Source organism: Coptis chinensis, chromosome 3 (genome assembly GCF_015680905.1).
Source record: "Coptis chinensis isolate HL-2020 chromosome 3, ASM1568090v1, whole genome shotgun sequence".
Taxonomy (NCBI): domain Eukaryota; kingdom Viridiplantae; phylum Streptophyta; class Magnoliopsida; order Ranunculales; family Ranunculaceae; genus Coptis; species Coptis chinensis.
This window is the reverse complement of record NC_141458.1, coordinates 6315222-6339233: the sequence shown is the minus strand read 5'-3', so window position 1 is coordinate 6339233 and position 24012 is coordinate 6315222. Positions and strand designations below refer to the sequence as shown.

Genomic DNA, 24012 nt, shown 5'->3' with positions numbered 1-24012 from the left:
GGTGCCTACTTTCATAAGAGCTAGTCCTTTATAAAGTGGGAAGGAAGATTACAGTCACTCCTTGCAATCTCTCACCTTACTAGATCACTCCTATCTCTTTACAGGCTTGTATCTTTGTAAAAGTTATCTCTCAATCTTGATAGCTTTCAAGACTGGGTTTTCTTTGACTTTTGTGTTGTCTCTAATGTGCTTGATTTTGCCAAAAACCCAAACATATAATGCACAACTCGCGGTTCCGCAAAAATAGAATCCTGCCAAAATAGGCATGGGCGCTGGCGCCTTTCGGGATTGTGTTATGAAGAACGAGGGCGCTTTGCCTTTCCACAATAAGTTTAATCGATTTCTTTCTTCTCCTCATGTGAGGGATAACTCCAACAGGAACTACTATGTGAGTTGTATCAGTCTCAAAGAAGTAGCATGTATGGAACTCAAAACCAAGGATCGAAATATTGAATTCGGTGAATATATCAGTGTACCCAAAAACCGATATATATCAGATATATCGGATATATCTAGTTTTTTTGTGCCCAGTCCAAACTATCTAAAATATCGGAAATATCGGAGGACATAATAGCAACATTTATTTATCAAGAAAACCATAAAAAAAATATTGACAAATAATTAACCACAATGTCATAATCTAATGTACTCAAAGTCTCAAATTACAAAATAAGATAAATAAGTTACATTAATACATAAAACGAGTGACGTGGCTGGTTAACTTCCATACCCGATTCTTGAATCCTAACTGCTTCACAATACCCTACCCAAGTGTATACAGAGTTATACCCACCGTCGAGAAATTGTCGAACATGCCACTCATATTTTTGTGTTGGAAATTCTAACATGATTCCAATTTGAGGAGTGTTGGTGTAAGTATACATTGGGCGTAATGCAACAAATCCAGGTGCAGTTCCAATAGATTCATAACTTGGATAGAGTTGTACATATGTTGGTTCAGGTTGTGGTGTGTCATAAGGTTGTTGATCAACCCCCATCCAATATCCATATGAAGAACCATATAACGCACTACTCGCAGGATGACTGATCATGCCACTAGAAGAATCGTTATCTCTTGATTGGTTGTATCCCCAACCACTACCATATACCCTCTCATTGTCATGGTCGAGTGTTCCTGAACTCATACTCATTGCTTCAAAATTAGAAGAAACTGAATCAATATCAACATCATTTCGTATAATGTGTCATCGTTGTCTTCTTTGACCAACACTTCCACGCCCTAGCTCATACATTATATTCTTTGGGAATTGTCATTAAGAACTCCTCTACCACTATTGTTTCTGGGTGCAACCTCATATACTTGTGGGTCCAATGGAGTTTCTTCATCAGTTGAGTCATGCGATTGAACGTTAAAATTACCTCCACCACCACCACCACTATCATCATCATCAGTATCAGGTTCTTGTGTCTCGTCATCGGATATATCAGATATCTCGCTGATATATTTCGAATATATCGGATATCTTTATATTAAAAATTGTCCGGTCAAAAAGTCAAATGATATATATCGTAAATATCGCATATATCGGTTATATTGGTGATATAAAATTTCATATAAGAAATTCCGATATATATCGGGAAAAAAGGGTCCTATATTTGGTGGATATATATCAGATATATCGATGTCGGTGTACCAAAAAACGATAAATATCAGCGATATATCGGCAATATATCGGCGATATTTTGGTCCTTGCTCAAAACTACACACTAAACATCGTGAAAAAAAATGGTAAAGCGGCCTTGGCACGCCTAAAAAACATATATAAAGGCAGCCGACATGAGAAGAGCAGCCCAATTAAGAACTCTTCAGATCAGCAACCTACCCTACTTATGATGAAGACTCTTATGTTGCGTTGGTCGCTACGAAGTACAAACCATGCTGATTTGGCTCACTGCACTAGTGCACTATGGCACTGGTAGTAAAGGCCTGTGAGCTTCCAAAACCTGCTAATGCGGCTATTCAATCTCCTTCAACTCCTCTTAAGGCACCTCTAACTCAAATTACCATAGTGACTCCTCAACTAACACAAGTGTTATGCATATCGTTGTACAAATTTACATTTTGAGGACATGAGGATATATAGTTATGATCTTTCGAGTGTATGCTTTTTGGGGTTACTAAACTGGGCTGTAACTTTTATTAATGACAGAATCGTAGCAGTCACTTATTAGAAACTGTTATCTCCATGAGAAACACAGTGCATATATCTTTTTTTTTATATGAACCAAGTGCATATATCAATAAACCTGACTCACGATCACAATGCCTTGAGAGGACGCAGTTACAAGAAAATGAATTTTGTTGACCCAGGAACTGCTGAACAAATCCACCATTCTCAGTATTAAGAAAGAGACCTCTATAAGAAATACCAAGAGCAACTCCGTAATTCCTGTTTTGAAAATATCCCAATAAAAAATACAAACTATAGTATTAGAAGTGTCCTATCGATACATAGGTTCCTTATCGTCCAACCCACCCGCGCTAAGAAAGAAAGTAAAACTAAGAAAAAGTTTACAGACCTTGAATGAGCACCTAGCTAATTAGGATATTCTTTTGCGTTTCGCAGCAACAAGAAGATTACATTGTGGCAATTTATAAGCCGTAATCCACAATTTTTTCCCTGTAACAACTAACAACTTCATATTACAAACAGCCAACAAGTACAAGTTCATCAGTTCAAGCACCTTCCTTTCGACTTTGTTACTTCTGCCAAGAATCTCTGATAAACAGGACGACTTTTAACGTAAGTTAGTACTTGCTTCCCCACAAAGCGGTCAGTTTTGTGTTTGTGCTCAAACGTTCAAATATAATGGAAGCAGTGGTAATTCCATTCTCAATCAAGTTTTTTTAAGTTCAAGCAGTTGTCTGCTGCTTGGTTAAACAACTCCTGCACCTGCTTCAACTCTTCTTCTGCAAACGATAATGTCAGTTGATATAGTCAGACATATATAAACACATAAAAAGAATTTGAGACAGTAAAAGGCTGGAAGAATATGTTGTGGAAATAGTTTCCTGTCTTTATATAGCTTCACTTGTCAGTAGATTTTTAACTATTACTTGTTTTGAGAGTGTGCATTGATATCATTTTGATGTTTGATTATCACATGAACAAACTGTCGGTTGGACTCATTTTAGCATGCATAATAATCATAGTAAACAACATATTGACATGCAACAGAGCATGGTAAGATTATCACCTGCAGCTTCCAACTGCTTCTGAAGTTCTTGTCCTATTGTGTCGTTTTCCGCCTGTACAATTAAGGAATGGATGGGGAATATATTGAAGTCGGGAAAGTATAAGATAAAGAACACTGGGGTCAAAATAGACAAGAAGTTTAAGAATCACAATTGACAAAATACCTTAAGTTCTGCAATCCGCTTTAGTTGGGCCTCCTCTCCTCCCTCTGACACTGGAAGTGCAGCAACCAATGCATCAAACTGCAAAAAAAGATCAATTTTATTGGATAAATCATTTATAATATGCAAAATATAATATAATATAAATTTCCACCACAACAGACACACAATAAGCAATTTAGTCAAACTCTTGGGTCAATCAAATGCTAGGTCCTTCAATCTCTCCCTTGATAAATACTTTTGCTGAATACACGAGTTGTCCAAGTTGCACAGACCGTGGAACTGTTCCAGAATACCAGCTAACATATGGTTAGCATATGGTGGGACTGTATTCTCTAGGTTTCTCTAATAATACTATGGCAATAGTAACGCAAAAATTGTGACTATTATATAATGAGCAATATGTGCATAGCCATAACTACCGAAAATTCTTGTTACCTGCTTTGCAGCCTTAACCAGGACAGCACTCATGAGCTTGGGTTGCTCAGCAATGTCAGTGGTACTCTCTGAGGAGTTAGCAAGTGGCTCCGGATAGTTGGGAGACAGTCTGACCGGAGGAGCATCTCTTTGCAACGTCCCAAAGGTATTGAAGGCAAGGGATGCTATTGTATTTACTTGTTCTTGTAGCTGAGAGATGATGTCCATCTTACGAGTTTGGTTTCAGTTCCAAGGTGAGCAATTCCAACTAAACAAAACAAATAAGAATATATTATGCAACAGGAATTCCACAGAAGTGAAACAATACCAAGAAGAAAGAAAGGATCAAATGACTGTTACCCACGTGTTTCCAAACAAACTTATGAATCATGCTTTGCTCAGAACTTGTTTTTCCAAAAAAATCCAATTCACAAAAAAGGCATTACCCCAAACATATGTTTGCAGCAAGAACCTTCTATGGATCGAACCACGAAAAAAAGAGTGTCTAATAGATAGGAAATATTGCTGGAAAATACAGACACGCTCGTTAATAGTTATATACACATGCATTCTTAGTAATTTAGGGTAACAAACTATCACCACATACATGACAAATTGGACAACATTCACAAGTTTTGGTGATTCAAACGATGTACTTGATCTTTCAAATCTCAAGACAAAAATATTTCCTTCAGCGTGTATGTAAATCTGCAACCCGCAAAGTCTGTTGCCAGCTACCAAATAAGATAAATTTGACCGTTAACTCTTATTTTACTGCATTCATTAAGGGTAAAAATTTACTACATCTTCTTTCCACAATTTTGCTAGAAGAGTTGCCTTCCTCATTGCTTTCACAAAGTACGTTTACTAATTTAGCATACTATTCAATGTTAAATACAGTAAAAAAAAAATACATTGAATAGTTCGTGTTGAAATCACTCACTATGAGAAGATAGCAAGGCCTCGTGTAAAAGCGAAAACACCCATCCCTCCAACAACAGTTAGCTCTTCTCTACCCTTGTCATGTACTTGATTGGCTTGAATGTTTAGGCTGCCAGAGTACTCCGACATGTCAAAGGTGAGATAAATAATGTTGAATGCCGAATGAGCAAAATGTTCAAGTGGAATAATGAAACCTTGAGCTCTTCCTACAACTCGAAGTGTTCTCGTCCCCTCGGTGAGGGTATGGTGGAAGATGAATGCCTTTGAATCAAAACTTGTCGGTCTTGGATCAAGAGGAAATCGCGGTCCAGGTGTTGAATGTATAAGGAGAGTGCCAACCAAGGCCTAGTTTGAGGCTTTCGAGACTTCTTGTGAGTTACTTGGTGAAACTAGAACTAATAACTTGCACTAGGACCAATAGCATCCCTTGCCTTCAATACCTTTGGGACATTGCAAAGAGATGTTCCTCCGGGTCGACTGTCTCCCAACTATCCGAGCCACCGCTAACTCCTCGTGAGAGTGCCACTGACATTGCCGAGCAACCCAAGCTCATGAGTGCTACCCTGGTTAAGGCCGCAAAGCAGGTAACAAGAATTTTCGGTAGTTATGGCTATGCACATATTGCTCATTATATAATAGTCACGATTTTTGCGTTACTATTGCCATAGTATTATTAGAGAAACCTAGAGAATACAGTCCCACCATATGTTAGCTGGTATTCTGGTACAGTTCCATGGTCTGTGCAACTTGCACAACTCGTGTATTCAGCAAAAGTATTCATCAAGGGAGAGATTGTGGGACCTAGCATTTGATTGACCCAAGAGTTTGACTAAATTGCTTATTGTGTGTCTGTTGTGGTGGAAATTTATATTATATTTTGCATATTATAAATGATTTATCCAATAAAATTGATCTTTTTTTGCAGTTTGATGCATTGGAGCTGCAGGTGATAATCTTACCATGCTCTGTTGCATGTCAATATGTTGCTTACTATGATTATTATGCGTACTAAAATGAGTCAAACCAACAGTTTGTTCATGTGATAATCAAACATCAAAATGATATCAATGCACATTCTCAAAACAAGTAATAGTTAAAAATCTACTGACAAGTGAAGCTTTATAAAGACAGGAAACTATTTCCACAACATATTCTTCCAGCTAAAGCAACTCTGCTAGTCTCTCTATATACATGGGTAAACTGAATTTGGTAATGTCACTTAAGTTCAGACACATTGATAGCAATGGGAGTGGACAAGAAAATTCTGAATAGAAACACATTGGGGAGAGAGATACAAAACAGGACAAAAAAACCCATCAAAGCTAGCTTGAAACAAAGATATGACCACTAGATCTACAATTCACTAGAACATCAAAATTGCTAAATTATTTGAAACATCAATTTTTTTATAAACACAGTATGAATCCTAACTTAACAAGGTCTACCACTTAAATCAGAATGGACGAATAGTACCACACTTATTGATCCATAAAAATTGCAAAATGCATTATAAAAAGACCTACAAACCGCAATTTAGTCTATTAGTAATTCACAGATCAAACTAACTAACCAAAGAAAAAACACAAACAAATGGCAGGAAAACATCAAAACTAACTAGCCCAAAAAAGGGCACAGTCTACTACTTATGCACTGAGCTTTTTTGCAATGTAGAGTACAAACACTGTTACACACATAATCTAGCAAGATAGGGAGGGAAAACAAAAAAACCTCAAAGCAAGTGATTCATAGAAGAAGAAAGATGATACATCTTTTATCTCATCTTATCATCTTCTTCTCTCCTATATAAATAATAATAAAAAAAAGGAGGACAACAACAAAGATTGAAAATTAAAAAATACTTCTTTACTCCATCACAGGCATAACGCAGTGCTCTGGAAATCATCACCATCAACATCAACATCACCCAGAGGTGGAAAGTTGAGATAAAATGGCATTAACCAATATATTTCATGAAATCAACCTCATCCTACTTAGGAAATCTCATTCCTAACCAATATAGGTCTCCCACTGCAAAGGGGTATCTACTCCATCTTTAATGTACCAAGTAAATGAAATGAAAGTATAATGTGCAAGTGCGTGATGATTGAGATTATACAGATCCATAGATGCAAATCATGTATAATGGATTCAAACAAACAAACAAAAAAATCGCGTTTTTAGGTTCTTACCTTTGGAAATCGAGTGAGAGATCGAGATCGAATAAAAGAAAACGAGTTTTATTTGGAGAAAATAACCGGGCCGGTCACTTTGCCTCTCGCGCAGATAAGAGAGAGAAGAAAAAACAGTTTTTTGTCTTAAAAAAAAAGAGAATAATATTCACTATGAACATTTTAAAATATTGAAGAATTATGTCCTAAAATAGTGTGAATTGTAGAGGTAGATATGGATTGATAACGTCTGCGTTTTGTTAATGAAGGAATAACTGCCCCAATGACATTGTCATCGGGAGGAAGATTCAATAGTTATATCTTGTGAGTAGAGTTTGTCGAGGAAGAATTGTATTGGAAACCTCATTATTATGTTAGGAATAGCAAAGGCAAAAAATCTAACAAGAAGAAAAATACACAAACAATTTATGTGGTCCACATAGTGCATTTTCTCCACTAGAACTAGAAAGCCGCGAAGTGGTGAAGATCAGCATTAGATACAGTTAAGGAAGGAGAAGAAGAAGAATGATGGTGGTGGTAGTGATAGGGAAGAGAGAAAAATAAAATAGGGGAAGAACAGAGCCGGAAAGGGAAGATTGGGGAAGAGAGAGTTTCCCCCAATGTTTTTTTCGCCACCCCCCCTACAACCACCGAAGATTCCTAGTCTGTGCACAATAAACCTCCTAATTCTGCATTGGCGGTAACTTGCAGGAACGGTGTAGTGTGAAATTAGTCTCCACGGTTTAACATATTTGTGGTAAGTTATACAGTACAATGATGTCGAGGAAAGATGTTGATACCGTCACAATTCTTGATCATCAATTGTAATCCCTATGGAATTTAAAATATTTATGTATGCTGCAAATGAAATTCTTACCTTTTGGCCTTATTCAGAAGTTTGTCGTTTAAACCTTGCTTTGATCCATTTGTTGATTATTTGTTACAAATTATTCATCACATTCTTACTTGTCAAAGTCCATCTAGTGCCACACAAAGTATATTTGGACAATTACAACCTCAAGATTCTGATTAGACATTGTGAAGCACCACTTTCAAAAGTGCGCTGACTGTAGAGATTCTCATGTAATCTATGACCTTGCTTTTTCTGTGGACACCACATTCATGCTGCATACTTCAATTTGAAACCTAAGCTCTGTGACTGTTCCTATCCACTCCCAACACATGACTATTGCAGTGCTGTTCCTGACTCCTGAGTTAGGAAGGGAAACAGTGATGATGCAAGACTTGAGTAGACTGATACTTCCAGCAGTCATACTGGAAGGAACAAACTACAAATATAGACTTTGTATTGAGCTATTTATGTTTTCTGAACTCAAACAAGAGTAGAGTAAGTAGAAAGGGCAGAGTAGGTAGCAGGTGTATATGTGAATGAAAATTCTATTAAGCTGTAGCTACAATTTAATTCCACGTAACTCTGCACTGAAGCCAATATCTCTTTTGCTTTATATTAGAATCACCCTGCCACTTATATGTTTTGCTGACTTGCTGTATTATAAAATGAACCTTAACTGCAGCGAACCACACGGTATTTGCAAACAAGTGAATTAGAACTAATCCAGTCATCTATGCTTTATCTGCGAATGAATCTTTTTCTACCATTCAACTCTACATGGAGACCTAGGTTACATGGACACGGCAATATCTAAAATAAATATGTGTCGACACAGCTAAATGCGTGGAAATTCGGCAGAGCACGAGTAAAGAACACACAAACGACTATAAAAAGTAGTAAATGATGAAGAACCTGTTTTCAACGATCTGGTTTTCTTTGATGATGACGATCTGGTTTCGATGATGAAGAAGAACCTGGTTTTCTTCTTTCTTTGGTAGGTGTTTGGTAGGTGTGGTTGGCGGCTACCAGATCTATTTTTGAGAAGAGGTAGGGTTTGTATGTTGGGAGAGAAGTTTACTGGGCTTGGGCCTTGTTTAATTGAGTTTTCACTTTTCTGTTTTTCAGGTAATAAAACATCTACACGTGGATGGAAGGAGTTTTGTGAAGACAGAAGAAGAACCCGTGATATCTAATTTATCTTGATTTTGTACAACAAAATAAAATAAATAAAAAAATGGCAACTTATTGATCTCATATTGCATTTTTCAGTTACTTACTTCCATCTTTGTTTTACTTTCATCTTAATTACAATTAAGTGGTATTTATAGTAGTTTTGGTTTAATACCGTACTAAATTTTAGTAATTTATAAATTTGATATCTATTAAAAAATTAATTAATTATTCCTAGCTGTGTTCCCGTATCGAACTCCTACAGCTCGCCGTATCCGACACCTCATATCCGTGTCGGACACCGACACGCGTGCCCGTGTCAATGTAACCTAGATGGAGACGTTTATCAAGTTGATGCTTATGTCTCTGAATTATCTTGCATTGATCATTTTAGAACTACATCCAAGTACCATATACTTATGCTTCAATAGATTTTCCATGTGTTTCCTCTCTTTTTTGATCTTATACCCGAGTATAAGATCTGTTCCAGTATTCTCTTGGAAAAGGTCAAGTTTCTTCGTCTTTCTTGGTCTTAAGAAATGTCCCTCTTGGCCTGCTCTACTAATTTGTTGTTTCTTTGAGAAGTTACTAATTTAACGAGAAAGCTTCAACAAATGATTTATCTTATTGATCTGTAGTTAAGTTCTTCACTTGTACACTAAAGAGTATATTGATTATGAGCAACCATTAGAAAGAGACATTACTAGCACTTGTACAGTCATGGGTTTGGTGATTCCATGGAGCTTCACATTGGCGCTCGTAGATGGATATTCAGTCCTAGTTGGTTGTCCTCTTCGACAACGAGGAATACTGGTAATAGTTGCCACGGGAGATTGGGTATGTGCTTTTGTCTCTATTCATTCTAGATCAGTAGACCGGTTTATCTTATATGTTCCAAAAGCTTTATACTGATAAATGATTATATTTACCACTGGTTTTATCGCTTCTACAATGAACTGCTCATCTATTTGGTATTGTACTACTAAAATGAGCCTTCACGGCTTCACTAGAGAATCCAACGATATTTGTGAACAGAACTTGATAACCAAAACTAGTAACCCTGTGTTCCAGTGAAAGAGATGCAAGAATGTGGGTGGAATAAATGAGTGGTTGAAGCTTAACCGAAGCTTGTGTGGATTCACAAATGTAATATAGACACGGTATCACATTCATTTGGAGAACAAAGACATCCTTAAGCATCAGAAGAGTAGTTAACACAGCCTACACATAATAAAGCAATTTACATCCAGTTTCACAATGTGGCGACATTTTCAGAAGCACCTTGCTACAACTTCTAAGAAAACGCATGGCTAGTTGTTTCTGTACATTGGCAAATCTGGGTTTTGGCATCTAAGCAAAACAAAAACTGAAGCCAACTCTTACAGACGAGATTGGGGCTGGTGGGCTGCTTCGTCGTGTGGCCCTGGCACTTGCCATATACTGAAGTACTGCACGAAAGACAAATGAAGTGATCATGGGAAACCTACAGTTTCATCAAGTGGAGATCGGATTCAAGACTTCAAGTCGTTGGCCTTTGACATGGCATTGCTGATGAGCATCTTCAACAGTGAAAATAACGTGTGCCTGCCAAAGAAAATTACAAAAATTTAACCCACAGTCCCAAACACTTCAACACACGGAAATATATACATACAAACACACACACTATCAAGGAATGTCAGTCTATATTTTGAATTTGAAATGCCATTACCAGAAACGGATGTGGACTAACATAACATAGGAAGGCGATAACTGTTGCAGCATTTTTGTTTTATCACCTTAATTATTGTCTTAAAATCGGTTAAAAAAAGAAGAAATAAAAAAGAGAAGGAAAAAGACAGCTACAAATATTGACGAATGGAATTTGACTAAGAGATGAGAAGGCAAAGGTGAAAAAATATTCTAAGAAAACAAAAAACAAGAGCAGAAAGACTTTAACCACATTTTCCAAAATATACTCGGGCAAACACCACATAACAAGTAACTAATTTAGCCAGATCAAAACTCAGATGAAGCCAGTAAATAAACCCTGCCAACATCCATATTAATAGCAAAGAGAATCCGAAAAGTGAATCTTAAACTTTATGAGCATCCAACTCAAAACCAATTGGTGATCAGTTACAATCATCAATGGAGAAGGTTAAAGGGTGCAGATTAAGATTACAGGACGATGATGGAGTAGAAATCCACACAATCCAGTACTGTTACATCTACGACATTGGGTAATTGATTTCACTCACATAAAATTTTGGCGAGGGACAATGTATTTCATCCATGGCAAATAAATAATAGAAAACCAGTAAAGCTCTTTAAAAGATTTTTTTTTGAAGAGGACGCTCTTCAAAAGATCTTTTCTCTCCCTTAGCTCTTCTACTCAAGAACTATGTGTGTAAGTAATGTGTGTTCAACAATGGGGTTTCCACACTTTATAAAGGGAATGGAGAAAGGACAGATCTCTCCATAAAGGTCACCTTCGTGTATGTTCATTTTTCCATAAAAGTAGACACTAACTGTGAAAAACCACTTCTCTAATCAATGACATTAAAGCTTGTGTAAATTTGAAAAACCACTTCATAAACACAACCAATGTATAGTTGGTTTTAAAAACTAAACTAGTTTGTCTCAAGTAGGCCATAGCATGTGGAGATATTTATCTATGGTGAACATCACATTGGCCACAAAGATCTTACATTCTCCCACTTGGCGCATGTGACACATCTTACTAGTAATTTTAACTTTAAAAGGGTTTTGTAAAATGATGCATGGGTTGACAAGGATATTACTGACACCCAATTGTGATTTCAAAACATATACAACCAATTCATGATTTATACAATTCGGTCATCATATTGCCAAAGTCAAACAACCAAGTTATGTGAGTCAAGGCGGTATTGAGTCAATGAAGCGAAACAGTTCCTTCCATGTACTATAACATTAGCAACTTGAGGAATGGATGTGAACATGATATGGTGTTGGACTGTTGAACGTGATTTAAGCAATTTAACATGCGTCTACACATCTTGCGAATGGTCCATGTCAAGAAGTTGCTATTGTAGTACATGGAAAAGGTTGTGTAAGTGTGTAACACTTTGTTGACACACAATCGCCGGACTCACAAAGGTATATGGCATCCGAATTATTTAAAATATGAACAGAATATACAAGTTTTGAGATAGCACGAATCACTAATGTCAAAAATATTAACGCAATATAAGTTTTGAGATAGCATGAATGTCAGAAATATGAATAGAATATATAAATTTTGAGATAGCACGGAAGTCAATTATTTTCTTGTCAAACCCATAAAGAGTCATTTTTATAAAAGATTTTATAAAGTAAAATTAGTAGCAAGTTGTCTCACATGGCCCAAGTAGGAGAAAGCGAGACTTTGTGGAAACATGAGGTGGACCACATAATAAATGTCCCATGTAATGTGCCATATAATTCATAGTTATTTAGTTTTTGAATTTAACAAAACATTGGCTTTATTTTATAAAGTGGTTTTCCAACCGCACAAATGCTTTAATCTCATTGTTCAGAGAAGTTGTTTTCTTTTAATGTCTCCACTTTTATAGGAAAAAGAGATACAAAAATTTAAACATTGTGACAAAAAGAAAACTTGTCACCTCTCCATTCCGTTTATTAAGCGTTTAATATTAATTGGTTCACACAAATCACTTAACCATAAAGCAATTGAGTAAAGTGCTAAGTGAAAAGAAATGGTTCTCTAAAGAGATATATTAAAATTCTATCTTGCCTTATATTATTTATATTTCATGATCCCAAACATAAATTCGTCTATAATCTCAACGGGTTCCTCACTGTAACTCGACCTTTCGTAAGCCTTCATTAAGTGGATATGGAGAGCAACAGTATAGAAAAAAGTGACACGAAAAAGAAGATGCATACTTGAGATTTAGTCCTCTCTACAATTTTCTTTCTCGTGTCCTCTACTATATTCACTAGTATAAATACTTTGTTTTGTGTTATTTAATCCTCTAACAAGTTCTCAGCACGTGTCCCTAAGTATTCCTCGTTAATCTGCTAATGTTGGAACACCATATATGCCAGGAATAAAGAAAAATTGATGAATTTGACCGACCAACTCGCATACACAAAGGATAAAAAAACAATGACAAATTTTCTTCTTCTAAGTTGTAATTAGGTTTCCCATAATGTGTAAACTATTTTGTGCAGTGTATCAGATGAAAACAGAGATTTCACAACAATTTTTAGACTTCCAAATTGAGGAACTTAGAAAATTAAGGGTAGGACCAGACATACAGCTGCAGATGAGAAAAAAGGACGTAATAAAAAGATAATAAAAAGACTATAAAAGAAAAACTCCTAGTCTTTCCAATAGCCAAAAGTCAATAATCTCTGATCGGTTTCACTGCAGAAATACCATCTAGACTTGACACAAGGGTAGCAAGACTCCCAATCTATCATTCCTACTCAACAGATCTTTATAAGAACTATTTATAGGTAATAGGTACATTAAGTAAATTGCGGTCAGTTCACATTGATACCTCAAATCATGTAAGGCCCTGACTATCCTCCTCCTCTAGATAAGAAGGCCTAGGTATACCAGCTTTTGAGCTGATTCCCGCATTTGATAATTTCAACTCCCTGGGCACAAAGAAGTGTAACTGCTGCAGATGTTGAACAGTGTGTTAGATAAGAGCCATGAAGAAAAATGGCATGAGATGGTAATGCAGAGCAAGATCAGTGAATGCAAGGAGGTAATGTAGTTTAAAGCTGGGCAGCTTGAGAAAACCAAGCGAACTTACGGCTCATTAGAGGTAAAAATGTATTGTATAGGTTCTAAATTGATTTATTTTTCGGTTGAAAAGTTAAAACACATCTGAACCGCAATGGGGAGAAACATGTTCTTGCACACAACTTGCAGGGCCATAAATGCCCGAGGTATAATGATGAAGGTTAAATTTCTACTGTTTTAAATTTAAGGTGATACAATAAAGTGCAAAAGAGCTTTACGATGGAAATTATACCTAAGTTGTCTTAAACAACATCTTGCCAAATTATTGCATGCCATAGCAAACAGCCAGCATCAGCTCTGGTTATCAGGCTAGTGACTCAGACTGGCAAGGGTGCGTAGCTTGATTTGTCAATTCATCTTGTTCATCACCTTCCTGCTTCAAACCAAAATCAACCATTTCCTTTCTCAAATTTCTTGACAGTTCCTCATTTCCCTGTCTACTGTACCCGGATATGAAACAGTTGTATATCTCCACACTTGGCTCAAACCCTTTCCCAACCATTTCAGTCTGCAGCTTCAGTGCATCTTCCATCTTACCCTCCTCACATAACCCTCTAATTAGAAACTCGTAGCTTCTTCCACTAGTACAAAGACCATGCCTTTTCACCGCATCCCTAAAAAACTTCAGAGCATCGAATACCTTATTCTTACCACACACTGCTCTAATCACTTCTTCAACTGTAAAAACCTCAAGCCTAAACTCTTTCGTCCTGCACATATTCCTGTACAAAAGCATTGCCGATTCAACATCCCCAGCTTCACAATATCCTCTAATCAAATGCTCAAAAGTGAGACAAGTAGCCTCAATCCGATCCATTTCCATCTGACGAAAAATATCTTCTGCCCTTTCCATTTCTCTGTTTTCACATAACCCCTTGATAAGTGTATTATAAGCCATAACATCTGGCTTAACTTCCTTAACCCACATTTCATCCCATAATCTCATGGCCTCTCCCATCTTTCCTTGGTCACAAAATGCCGCCAGTAAAACACTATAACTATACACGTTCGGGCGACAACATACTGAATGTTTGCACATTTCATCCCAAATCTCTTCAACCCTTTCCAGGATTCCATCTTGATAAAAACAAAGCAACAAAGTATTCATAGTTTGCAAATTGGGCATAATCCTATCTCTAAAAACTTCTCTATACACAACTAAACAAGCATCATAACCTCTCAACTTAAAAACACACCTAATCAACATATTACAAGTAGTAATATTCATACAAATACCCCGAGAACGTAACATTCTAACAATCTGAATTGCACAATCAATCTTATTCCCCAACAAACAAACCTTAACAAGTAAATCAAACACAAATGGAGCTGAGTCACAATACCTATAACTCTTAACAAGTGTTTCAAATACCTCCAACGGGTCGTAAACACAAATGGCAGCTCGCATTAAAGTTTGTGATGAAGTTTTAAGACGGGCTCTAGCAAGAATGTGAATAACAGTGGAGTATGAAACGAGGTCGTGTTTACAGAGTTAGTTTTTCTGTGACCAGTGGAAAAAATGTAGGATTGTTTTTTATTCCAAGGGTGATTTCGGAAACTTGTTTTGAAGTGAAACCGTTTGGGTTGACCAATGTTTTAATGTAGTTCCATCGGCTTTTTGAGCGTTGTCCTTTGAGTATCGAAACAACGTCGGATATAAGTGACAAGTCTGATGATGACGTGGAGAATAAAAGGGAGAGAGAGATTTGTTTAGTTATTAACGTAAGAAGATGCGAAGCTCTTGATATTGTTTTTCCACTTTTGTTTTTTTATAGGGTAATATGGTAAAATACACTATATGTTGGGCACAACAACATAAATACAAAAAAGAAAGGTGATTCCATAGGGCACTCATCAAATTGGATTGGGCAACCCCTAAAAAAAAAAAAAAATTACAAATTTGCCATATTACAAGTTTGCTATCAAAGCCCAAGCCCAGCAACCAATTTAACCGGTATCGCCAAAACGAACCCTCCGAATCGTTTCTGTTTACACTCAAATTGAGTGTTAGTTTGAGTTTGAGTTTGAGTTATACTCAAACTACATAGCCAAGTCGTTTGAGTGTATACTCAAACGATATGGACAAGTCGTTTGAGTGTTACTCACACTAACACTCAAACTACGTTGCCCATATCGTTTGAGTGTATACTCAAACGACTTGGTCCATGTAGTTTGAGTATACACTCAAACGACGTGGTCACGTAGTTTGAGTATACACTCAAACGACATAGCCGCGTAGTTTGAGTGTTAGTGCTCAACACTCAAACGACTTGTCCATGTAGTTTGAGTATACACTCAAACGACTTGTCAATGAAGTTTGAGTGTACACTCAAACGACGTAGACATGCACTCAAACGATTCCAAACGCACTCAAACGATTTCAATTGAATTAGAAAAATTGAAATTCGATTTAAAAAATTGGGTTAGAAACAACACAATTACATCAATAAAACTACATGCACTCCAAGACTCTTTATCCTGTTATGACATAGTATCTTTATAACCAAGTTAAAACATGTAATCAAACATGCTACATGTAATTAAACATGCTAAAATCTAAAATAATAATTTGTTTTATATCTAAACTTGTTATTATTATTATTTTTTCAATTGTGAATCATAAACTAGTTTGGGGTTTGGAGTTTAGAGTTCAGGGTTTAGAAATTTCGTACCAACATATTTCACTTAATTATTTGAAATAATAATTTGTTTTATATCTAAACTTGTTATTTTTTATTTTATTTTTAAAATTGTGAATCATAAACTAGGTTGGGGTTTAGAGTTTAGAGTTGTTTACAAATTTCGTACTAACATATTTTACTTAATTATTCAAAATAATAATTTGTTTTATTTATAAACTTATTATTTATTATTTTCTTTTTCAAATTTTGAATCATAAACTAGTTTGGGGGTTTGGGGTTTGGGCTTAGGGTTTAGGGTTTTACAAATTTCAGATCTTGACATAAAAAAATTTAATTTCAAACATATTTCACTCAATTATCCAAATCTAAAATAATAATTTGTTTTATATCTAAATTTGTTATTTTCCATTTTTTTATTCAATTGTAAATAATAAACTAGTTTGGGGGGTTTAGAGTTTAGGGTTTACAGATATATTTCACTCAATTATTTGAAATATATCAAAATTTCAAATATATATAGAATACTCATTCACTCAGTTTAGAGTTTAGGGTTTACATAGAATACTCAAGTTTATCTACATATTATAATACTTAAGCTTCTCTAAATGGAACATGAAGATGAAGAAGTATTTGAGGTACAACAACAAATTAGAGAAGAACAACAAATTAGAGAAGGAGAAAATAGAAGATATGTTGAAAGTGAAGAAGTGGAACAAAATGTTGAAGGTCAAGGTGAAGAATTTGAAGATGTGACAAGTCGAGCAAATGAAATGCCGAGAAATCGTCGACGACAAAGTGCAAACCTAAATAATGAGGTAACACTTGATTAAAATGAATACAAAACACTTGATTGATTGAATGAATGAATGAATGGATGCAAAATGAATGAATGCAAAACCCGAGCCCAAACGACATGGCTGGGTCGTTTGGGAACACTATAGAACTACATGGCGGTGTAGTTTGAGAACACTATCGAACGACATGGTGGTGTAGTTTGATAACACTACAGAATTACATGGCGGTGTAGTTTGAGAACACTACAGAACGACATGTCCGGGTCGTTTGGTTACACTATAGGACTACATGGCTGGGTCGTTTGGTAAGACTATAGAACGACTTCTCCGGGTCGTTTGGGGACATAATATTGGCCCAGCTCACCTCATACCCGCGTCTTGCCATAGTTCTTGTTTTCCAATTTGGTATTGGAGGATCTTTAGGTACAAGCCGCGACGCGGACCTTAACCGACGCACCACCATTATGCGCGACAAACAGAAAGCTCGACAATATTGAAAAACATAGCAATCCCTCAAAAATGCAATGTCATCGATCGGGTTTGTATCTCTGATATTTTTGTAGGGATGCCAAACAACCTAAAACAAAATCAAATGTGTCATTAACAACTCCAATGATCAATTACTAAAAAAGAAATATAAACAAACTTAAATACCAAATTGTCATTGACTTTAATACTTACATTGAACTCATTCAAATTATCAATTATCGCTCGATAAAACTGCAATGCATACGTTGTATCGTAATAGTGTGGAGTGACTGATGTGTCTATGAGCACGCCGGCCGAGACGAGATATAGTTGAAGTTTGGGACTGTCATGAATACCGGAAAATACTCATATAGATCCATGCCTAGATATACACAAATAGTTAACATATTGATAGAGTAATAAAATTAACATTAAAAAAAATAAACTCTAAAATACTCAAGTTTTACCTAGAAGAGCCATATAGCCTCAGAACCCTTTCACCTTCGCATTATGTGGCAACCCCGACCTCTATATAAAAAGCGCAAAATTGCTTGCACCCCATGCATACTCTTCTATCTCACTGAATTTCAACAACGGCCTCGATAACATATAGGCACTCCAAATCCGTAACTTGTCAAGAAAAACGCACATCCAAAGAAAAAACAGATAAAAGCTCTAACAGTCGTTGAACATCCCGGAAACTCGAGGCCTTCTCCACCACCTTCCCAGAAATAAGCCACATATGGGGCTATCATGAACCTTGTTCGCAAAATGCTTCCGGATGAATTCTAGCCTTTACTTTTGAAGTGAACCTCGCTAGCTTCCATCTCCACCCTAATCAAATCAATAGGGAGCCCTGCATCAAGATGTAGGAGATTTATCGATTGTTGTAAGTTCAGCTCACCGCCCCCCTTTGCACCGCTTCTTTCCTCTAATCAGGACTCCATAGATTTGGACAACATCGCCCAAAGTCACGCGATCTCCCCTAACCGGGCATATGGAAGGTGTTGGTCTCCGGATGCCATCTCTCCACAAACGCAGAGATCAATGGTGGATCCATATGCTCGTGATAACCTTCCACGAGATCAAACAACCTAGTCCTTCTCAACCGCATCGACAAATCTCTGGGAGACCTTTCACATTCATTTTGAAATCCCATTGGGATAACCCCGTAAGAATGAAACACACTTCAACGCTTCACATCCTCCCCAAAACAACCGAGCACGATTAGATATATATGAACGTAAAACAAAAAGATTTTGTAAAAGAAAATCAAAGTACACAAGAAAAACAAAATATTATCCTTCTCTCCCAAACATCGCGAGCGACATGCACCGCATAGTCATACAACAACTTTGACTCATACGGGCCTCCCCCATACACACCTCTTTGAAACTCCAAATCATCATTGGATTTTCTTACGAAATCCAATACCGGAGGTGCTTCTTCCACTGGTGGTACGTCTTCTACCACATATTCTTCCACATCATCATCCTGCTCATCCTCCTCCTCACCCTCCTCCTCACTCTCCTCTTCTACTATACTCTTCCCTTTGTCCATATTTACATCTAAACCTACATTAGTATCACTATCTACACTATCTACACTATTTTCACTAGACGAATCAACCTCAGGAACCTCTTTTTCCAAATGGTCCCCTCTACGCTACCGATGCCATTAAGCTCGCCTTTTTGTTTTTTTTCCAACTGCGTCACCGCTAGAGGAACCGCCACCAAAAAATTTCTTAACACCCTTGAATGTAGTTTTCGCTACATTCTTCACATTCTTTGATCGAGGACCCATCGCTAAAAAAAAAAAATAAAACAAGTATTAGTAAACCATATTTAAATAAACAATGTACAAAGAAAACCACTAGAAAAAGAGATCATCCCAAATCATAAGACTAATATACTTATAAGCTTGCTATAATAACTCCAAGTATATATGAAGAAATAGAATGAGAAAGACACTATCCAAATTCTATCGAATTTTGGGTAGAGTTTCCTTTGTTTAGTCAACATTTCAGATACTTAAACCCTCGTCATAACCCTTGAAATCAATAATGACATCCTTCCAACAACCATATGTACATAACACCCTATAAAAATATTCAACCCACAATACAATTTCTTAGTACTTGGTACTAGTAGAACTAAAAGTTTTTGAATCTATCCAGCGTTCTTTTCATGATCCTAAACTTTACATAAATTGGTACCTGGTACTAGTAGAACTAAAAGTTTTTGAATCTAGATTCTAAATCTTAAGCTAGATGTAGACCACGTCATTTAGATATGGTCCATAGACATGGAGAGAAGTGAGAACTCACCCCTTCTTATAGTAAGATATTCATTATAAACTAAAAGGAACATTGCATATTTTTCTCCAGATACTAAGTATAGATAGTAGTCGTGGTATAAACAAGGAATCAATGAAACAAAAAGCAATGAAAACTTCTTCGAAATTTTGGCCAATTTCCGACGTATAAACAAGGAATCAATGAAACAAAAAGCAATGAAAACTTGTGAGAACACAAAAACCATAAAAATAACAAACCAAGAAAAACGAATAAATAAATAAGTGTAGAGAAAGCAAATGATACAGTTGTAGAGAAAGCAAATCATCCCCCACCGTGCGTTCTACATGTCCTTATTACTGTTTGCAACATGACATTTATCAAAAAAACAAAAAAACAAAGTTACATGTACCAAAATAAACACTCATAACTATATGATTACCCTACCACAATGGCTTGCAAAAAAAATATATATATATTCTATTTGAAGCACTGGAGCATCATATTCTAAAGACTCCTATTATCAAACGAGTTGAGAATACCCTCTGGATTGATAAACCTGCTACCTCAACTTCCCCCACTGTTTCTGATTCACAGCCATGGTTCTTTTTTTTTTTATTTATATTGAGTAGTTAGAATTTTAGACAAGTCAGAGATTTACATTATCTGTTGAAAAGTAAATAATAACTTGATAGTTGACTATTTTCGTTATTATTACGTACAACAATCATGCAACAATTATAAATACTGTAAATGAAGTGGGACAAGAAAGTGATATAAAGAAAGTATAGCGAAGAATGTAAAACCTCAAAAGAGAAAGCACATACACAAATCATGCAGGTTAAAAACTACTTAGCAAAATGAAAGTGAATAGGCAGAACTGAGTGAAACACAACAACACAAACATAGCAACGAGTGAAATAGTAAGTGACGAATAGAAAGAGAGATAAAACTAAGGGTGCTACACTACTACCTAATGTTTTCTATAGCTAGCATCAAGGAGTACCACACCAAAACTCAGACTGTACATAACACTCAAACATTAAGGTGATGTGAACGACCTGAGGTCATCACCTTTTGAATTGTTGCTACAATAACCTTCAACGACTAGACCTGTATTGAATATTTCAAAACATGAAAGCGACCTTAAATCTAACCAATGATGAAATGGATCAATAGAAGCCCACACTTAAATTCCATCCCTAGCCTCTGGGATACAACACTTGGGTGAACCGTGACTGATCTAACCGAGAGAGGGTTCTCTACTTTATATTCCTATGTCCATTATAGATTATAAGAGAACAATTAGTCAATAGGCTCTTGCTCTGTATCATAAAATATGCTTTACTAATTCATTCAAGTAACATACGAGCAAACCAATTATACTGTGATTCTTCGACTTACCATACTGTCATTCTCTATCTCAGGGGATAGAATCGAAAATGAGATGATCCCCCCGTTAACTTCAAGTAGGAGGTGTATTTCTAACTCTCTTCTTGAGACACCTAGCTAGTAGCTTGATCTTCTATCCTGATCAAAATTATAAGCCGCCTTATGTAAACACCAAGTAGGAGGTGTATTGGCCACTTTACCAAGTGACACTTGAATTAAGCCAAACCATAAAACAAATTCAATCTTTCAAAATCAAGAAAGAAACAGAGTATCTGAACTCAATCTTTCAAAATCGCAATTTACCTAGAATTAGTTGAATGTGCCTGCTGACATTGCTTTCGAAACAAATTCACTTGTGCAATGAATCTGGCGCATGTATTAGCATGTTTTCAAAATTTCTTCACCATTGAATAGTTTAATGCATTTGAATGTGTATCTAGATCTAGTGTTAAATGAATGATAGCAACGAATATCCGAAACTCAGGTAATGCTCGGAATGAAGTATAGTGAAAACATAGAGCAGACTTGGTGTTTTTTTAGGGTAAATTTAGCCGATCTCACTATTAACTTTCTGATACTTGGTTTTCAGCTTTCAAGTATTTCTTTTCACATACCTACAATTTATATCTGATACATTTATTTCGTGTTGCTAAAGTAGAAGTTTATAAAACATAAAACCCGAAGTTCAGATTTGTCTCCAAGATACAAACCTAATAGATTAGGCACACGCCATTCTCTTCAAAGTCTAAAGATTAATAGATTTTCATCAGCTTACACTCATACACTCATACACCTATAAAACAAAAGTCACTTTCCTCCGTGATTTTGTCTCTTATTTGTTTCTTATTATTAGATAAAATTGAATCTATCTTACTTAAACCTTCATTTCATATTCATTTATGTTTATTAATATCTCTTCGATCTTGGTGCTTACCCAACTCCATTTGACTATTAAGATGAGGAATCTTTACACATCCTCCCACTTGCCCATTTTTTCCTACAAATATACCCCCACTTTACAATCCAAAGCATACATGAAGGTATAATTGAATAGTACTAACATACCTCAATGATTGCCACACCTTTCCAGTGGGAGCTGACCGTGGGCCTCTTTGAAAACAAGAGTTCCAAATCTTGTTTAAAAAATTTAAAATTATAATATGGTTAGATAAGACTCAATTAATGAGATCCAAGACACCAAATCAGGCATCGCAATACCATTAAAAACTCTCACCAAATCCCAAACACACCCACAACTTGCATACATACTCGCAACTCACAATACACTCAAACGATATGTAACTCACAACTTGCATACACACCCACAACTCACAATACATACTCACAAGTGCATTTTCAACTAAGAACATGAACATGAACAACTCAAGATATATACCAAGAACTTAACAGACTAAGAACTCAAGATTTTTTGATAGTTCCAAACATACTAATCTAAAAAAGAAACACACAAAACACAAAAACAAACATGATTTCAAGTCTGTTGTAGATGATCAGGAAATTCAAAACCACTTAAATATTGTGATCAAAATTCAAAAGGGCTACCTCAGAGGGCTAACAATGGCAGCTGGAGAGTTAGGGAACCAAGTCAAAACAAGCCTGATAATCAGCAGCGTGTTGTAGATGCTCAGGAAATTCAATACTCCATTGACAGCCAATTCGTCTACCCAATTTTCAATATGTGTCTACCCAATTTTTCAATGGCAATACAAGCTTGTATGTGTCCTATATGTGTCTACCCAATTTTTCGATTAGATTCGATTAGATTGAAAACCGATCTAATTTGGTTAGATTGAAAACCGATCCTGTATGTGAATCGAATCTAGTTTTCAATGGCAACTTTCAACTTTCAATTTGGGGTTTTTTAACGGTGAGAAACTCAAATTGTTGGAGATTTGTGGTAATTCAATCGGGCACTCGAAGGTTTGCACACGAATTCAATTTGGGGTTTTTTTGTTAGGGTTTGGGCGAAAGAGATGACCAGTAAGGTAGGTTTTCCCAGTTTCGATTTGGTCGGGGGGTGTATTGGGCTTTGTTGTTTGGGTTTGGGCTGGAGGCTGCCCGATCTAATTTGAGTGGCTCCCAATACAGCACCCAAAAGAAACCGAAAAACCCGGCTAGAACCAGTTTCTTGTTTCTTATCTTCGCGCCTTCTAAGAAACAGAACCGAGTACAAATCTCGAGAATCCTCTTTTTACATAATGGTACAAGAAATAAAGATCACAATCTGCTAATCTGGCTCAATGCCACCATCTCAGCGAGTGTTCTGTGGACTACTCTGGAAAAACGATTCTCATCTATTTCAAGGTCTCATAAACTTCAACTTAAAGCTAAGCTTCAATGCCTTAAGAAAGGTATTCAAACTATCTCTGAATTTTTGCAATGAATAAAGGAAATATTAGATAACCTTGCTACTGTAGAAAATCCAGTAGAAGTAGAGGATTTAGTGATAATGTATATTTTAAAAGGCTTATGATAAGCAAGAATTTATTAAACTAAATAGTAATGTATAAACACTAATACCTAATCTAACAAACACGTGTTTAGATCAATATTCTACTCTCTCTCTCTCTCTCTATACTATCACATAATATAGATCTAGTAAAGATCGATTCGAATCTACTCTTAAACTATCAAGACTAAATATAATTCAACTAATTAAATCAAGATAAACAATGATGGGAGTGATAATTATT

At 36.1% G+C, this 24012-nt stretch overlaps 2 protein-coding genes across 7 annotated transcripts; both read right to left on the bottom strand.

Moving 5' to 3' along the window:
- Window positions 1-2386: 2386 nt before the first annotated feature.
- Window positions 2387-8843, bottom strand: LOC147507557 (mediator of RNA polymerase II transcription subunit 21-like). 5 transcript variants are annotated; one of them, XM_086600258.1, is made up of 6 exons: window positions 4740-4948; window positions 4161-4321; window positions 3818-4064; window positions 3383-3460; window positions 3220-3271; window positions 2387-2932 (listed from the first exon to the last, which is right to left on the bottom strand). In XM_086600258.1, exons 3-6 carry the CDS (start codon window positions 4022-4024, stop codon window positions 2856-2858), a joined length of 414 nt encoding a protein of 137 aa, XP_086456384.1. In that variant the 5' UTR covers window positions 4025-4064; window positions 4161-4321; window positions 4740-4948; the 3' UTR covers window positions 2387-2855. The 5 variants fall into 5 exon arrangements, with proteins under 5 accessions (XP_086456384.1, XP_086456382.1, XP_086456383.1 ...); XM_086600256.1 differs by lacking the exon at window positions 4740-4948 and adding an exon at window positions 4404-4530; XM_086600257.1 differs by lacking the exons at window positions 4161-4321; window positions 4740-4948 and adding an exon at window positions 8672-8843.
- A 1223-nt stretch (window positions 8844-10066) lies between these two features.
- Window positions 10067-15436, bottom strand: LOC147507556 (uncharacterized). Of its 2 annotated transcripts, none has more exons than XM_086600252.1 (3): window positions 13942-15436; window positions 13459-13581; window positions 10067-10513 (listed from the first exon to the last, which is right to left on the bottom strand). In XM_086600252.1, the coding sequence occupies exon 1, from the start codon at window positions 15115-15117 to the stop codon at window positions 14014-14016; it is 1104 nt and encodes a 367-aa protein (XP_086456378.1). In that variant the 5' UTR covers window positions 15118-15436; the 3' UTR covers window positions 10067-10513; window positions 13459-13581; window positions 13942-14013. The 2 variants fall into 2 exon arrangements, with proteins under 2 accessions (XP_086456378.1, XP_086456379.1); XM_086600253.1 differs by having other exon boundaries at window positions 13459-13578.
- Window positions 15437-24012: the final 8576 nt, after the last annotated feature.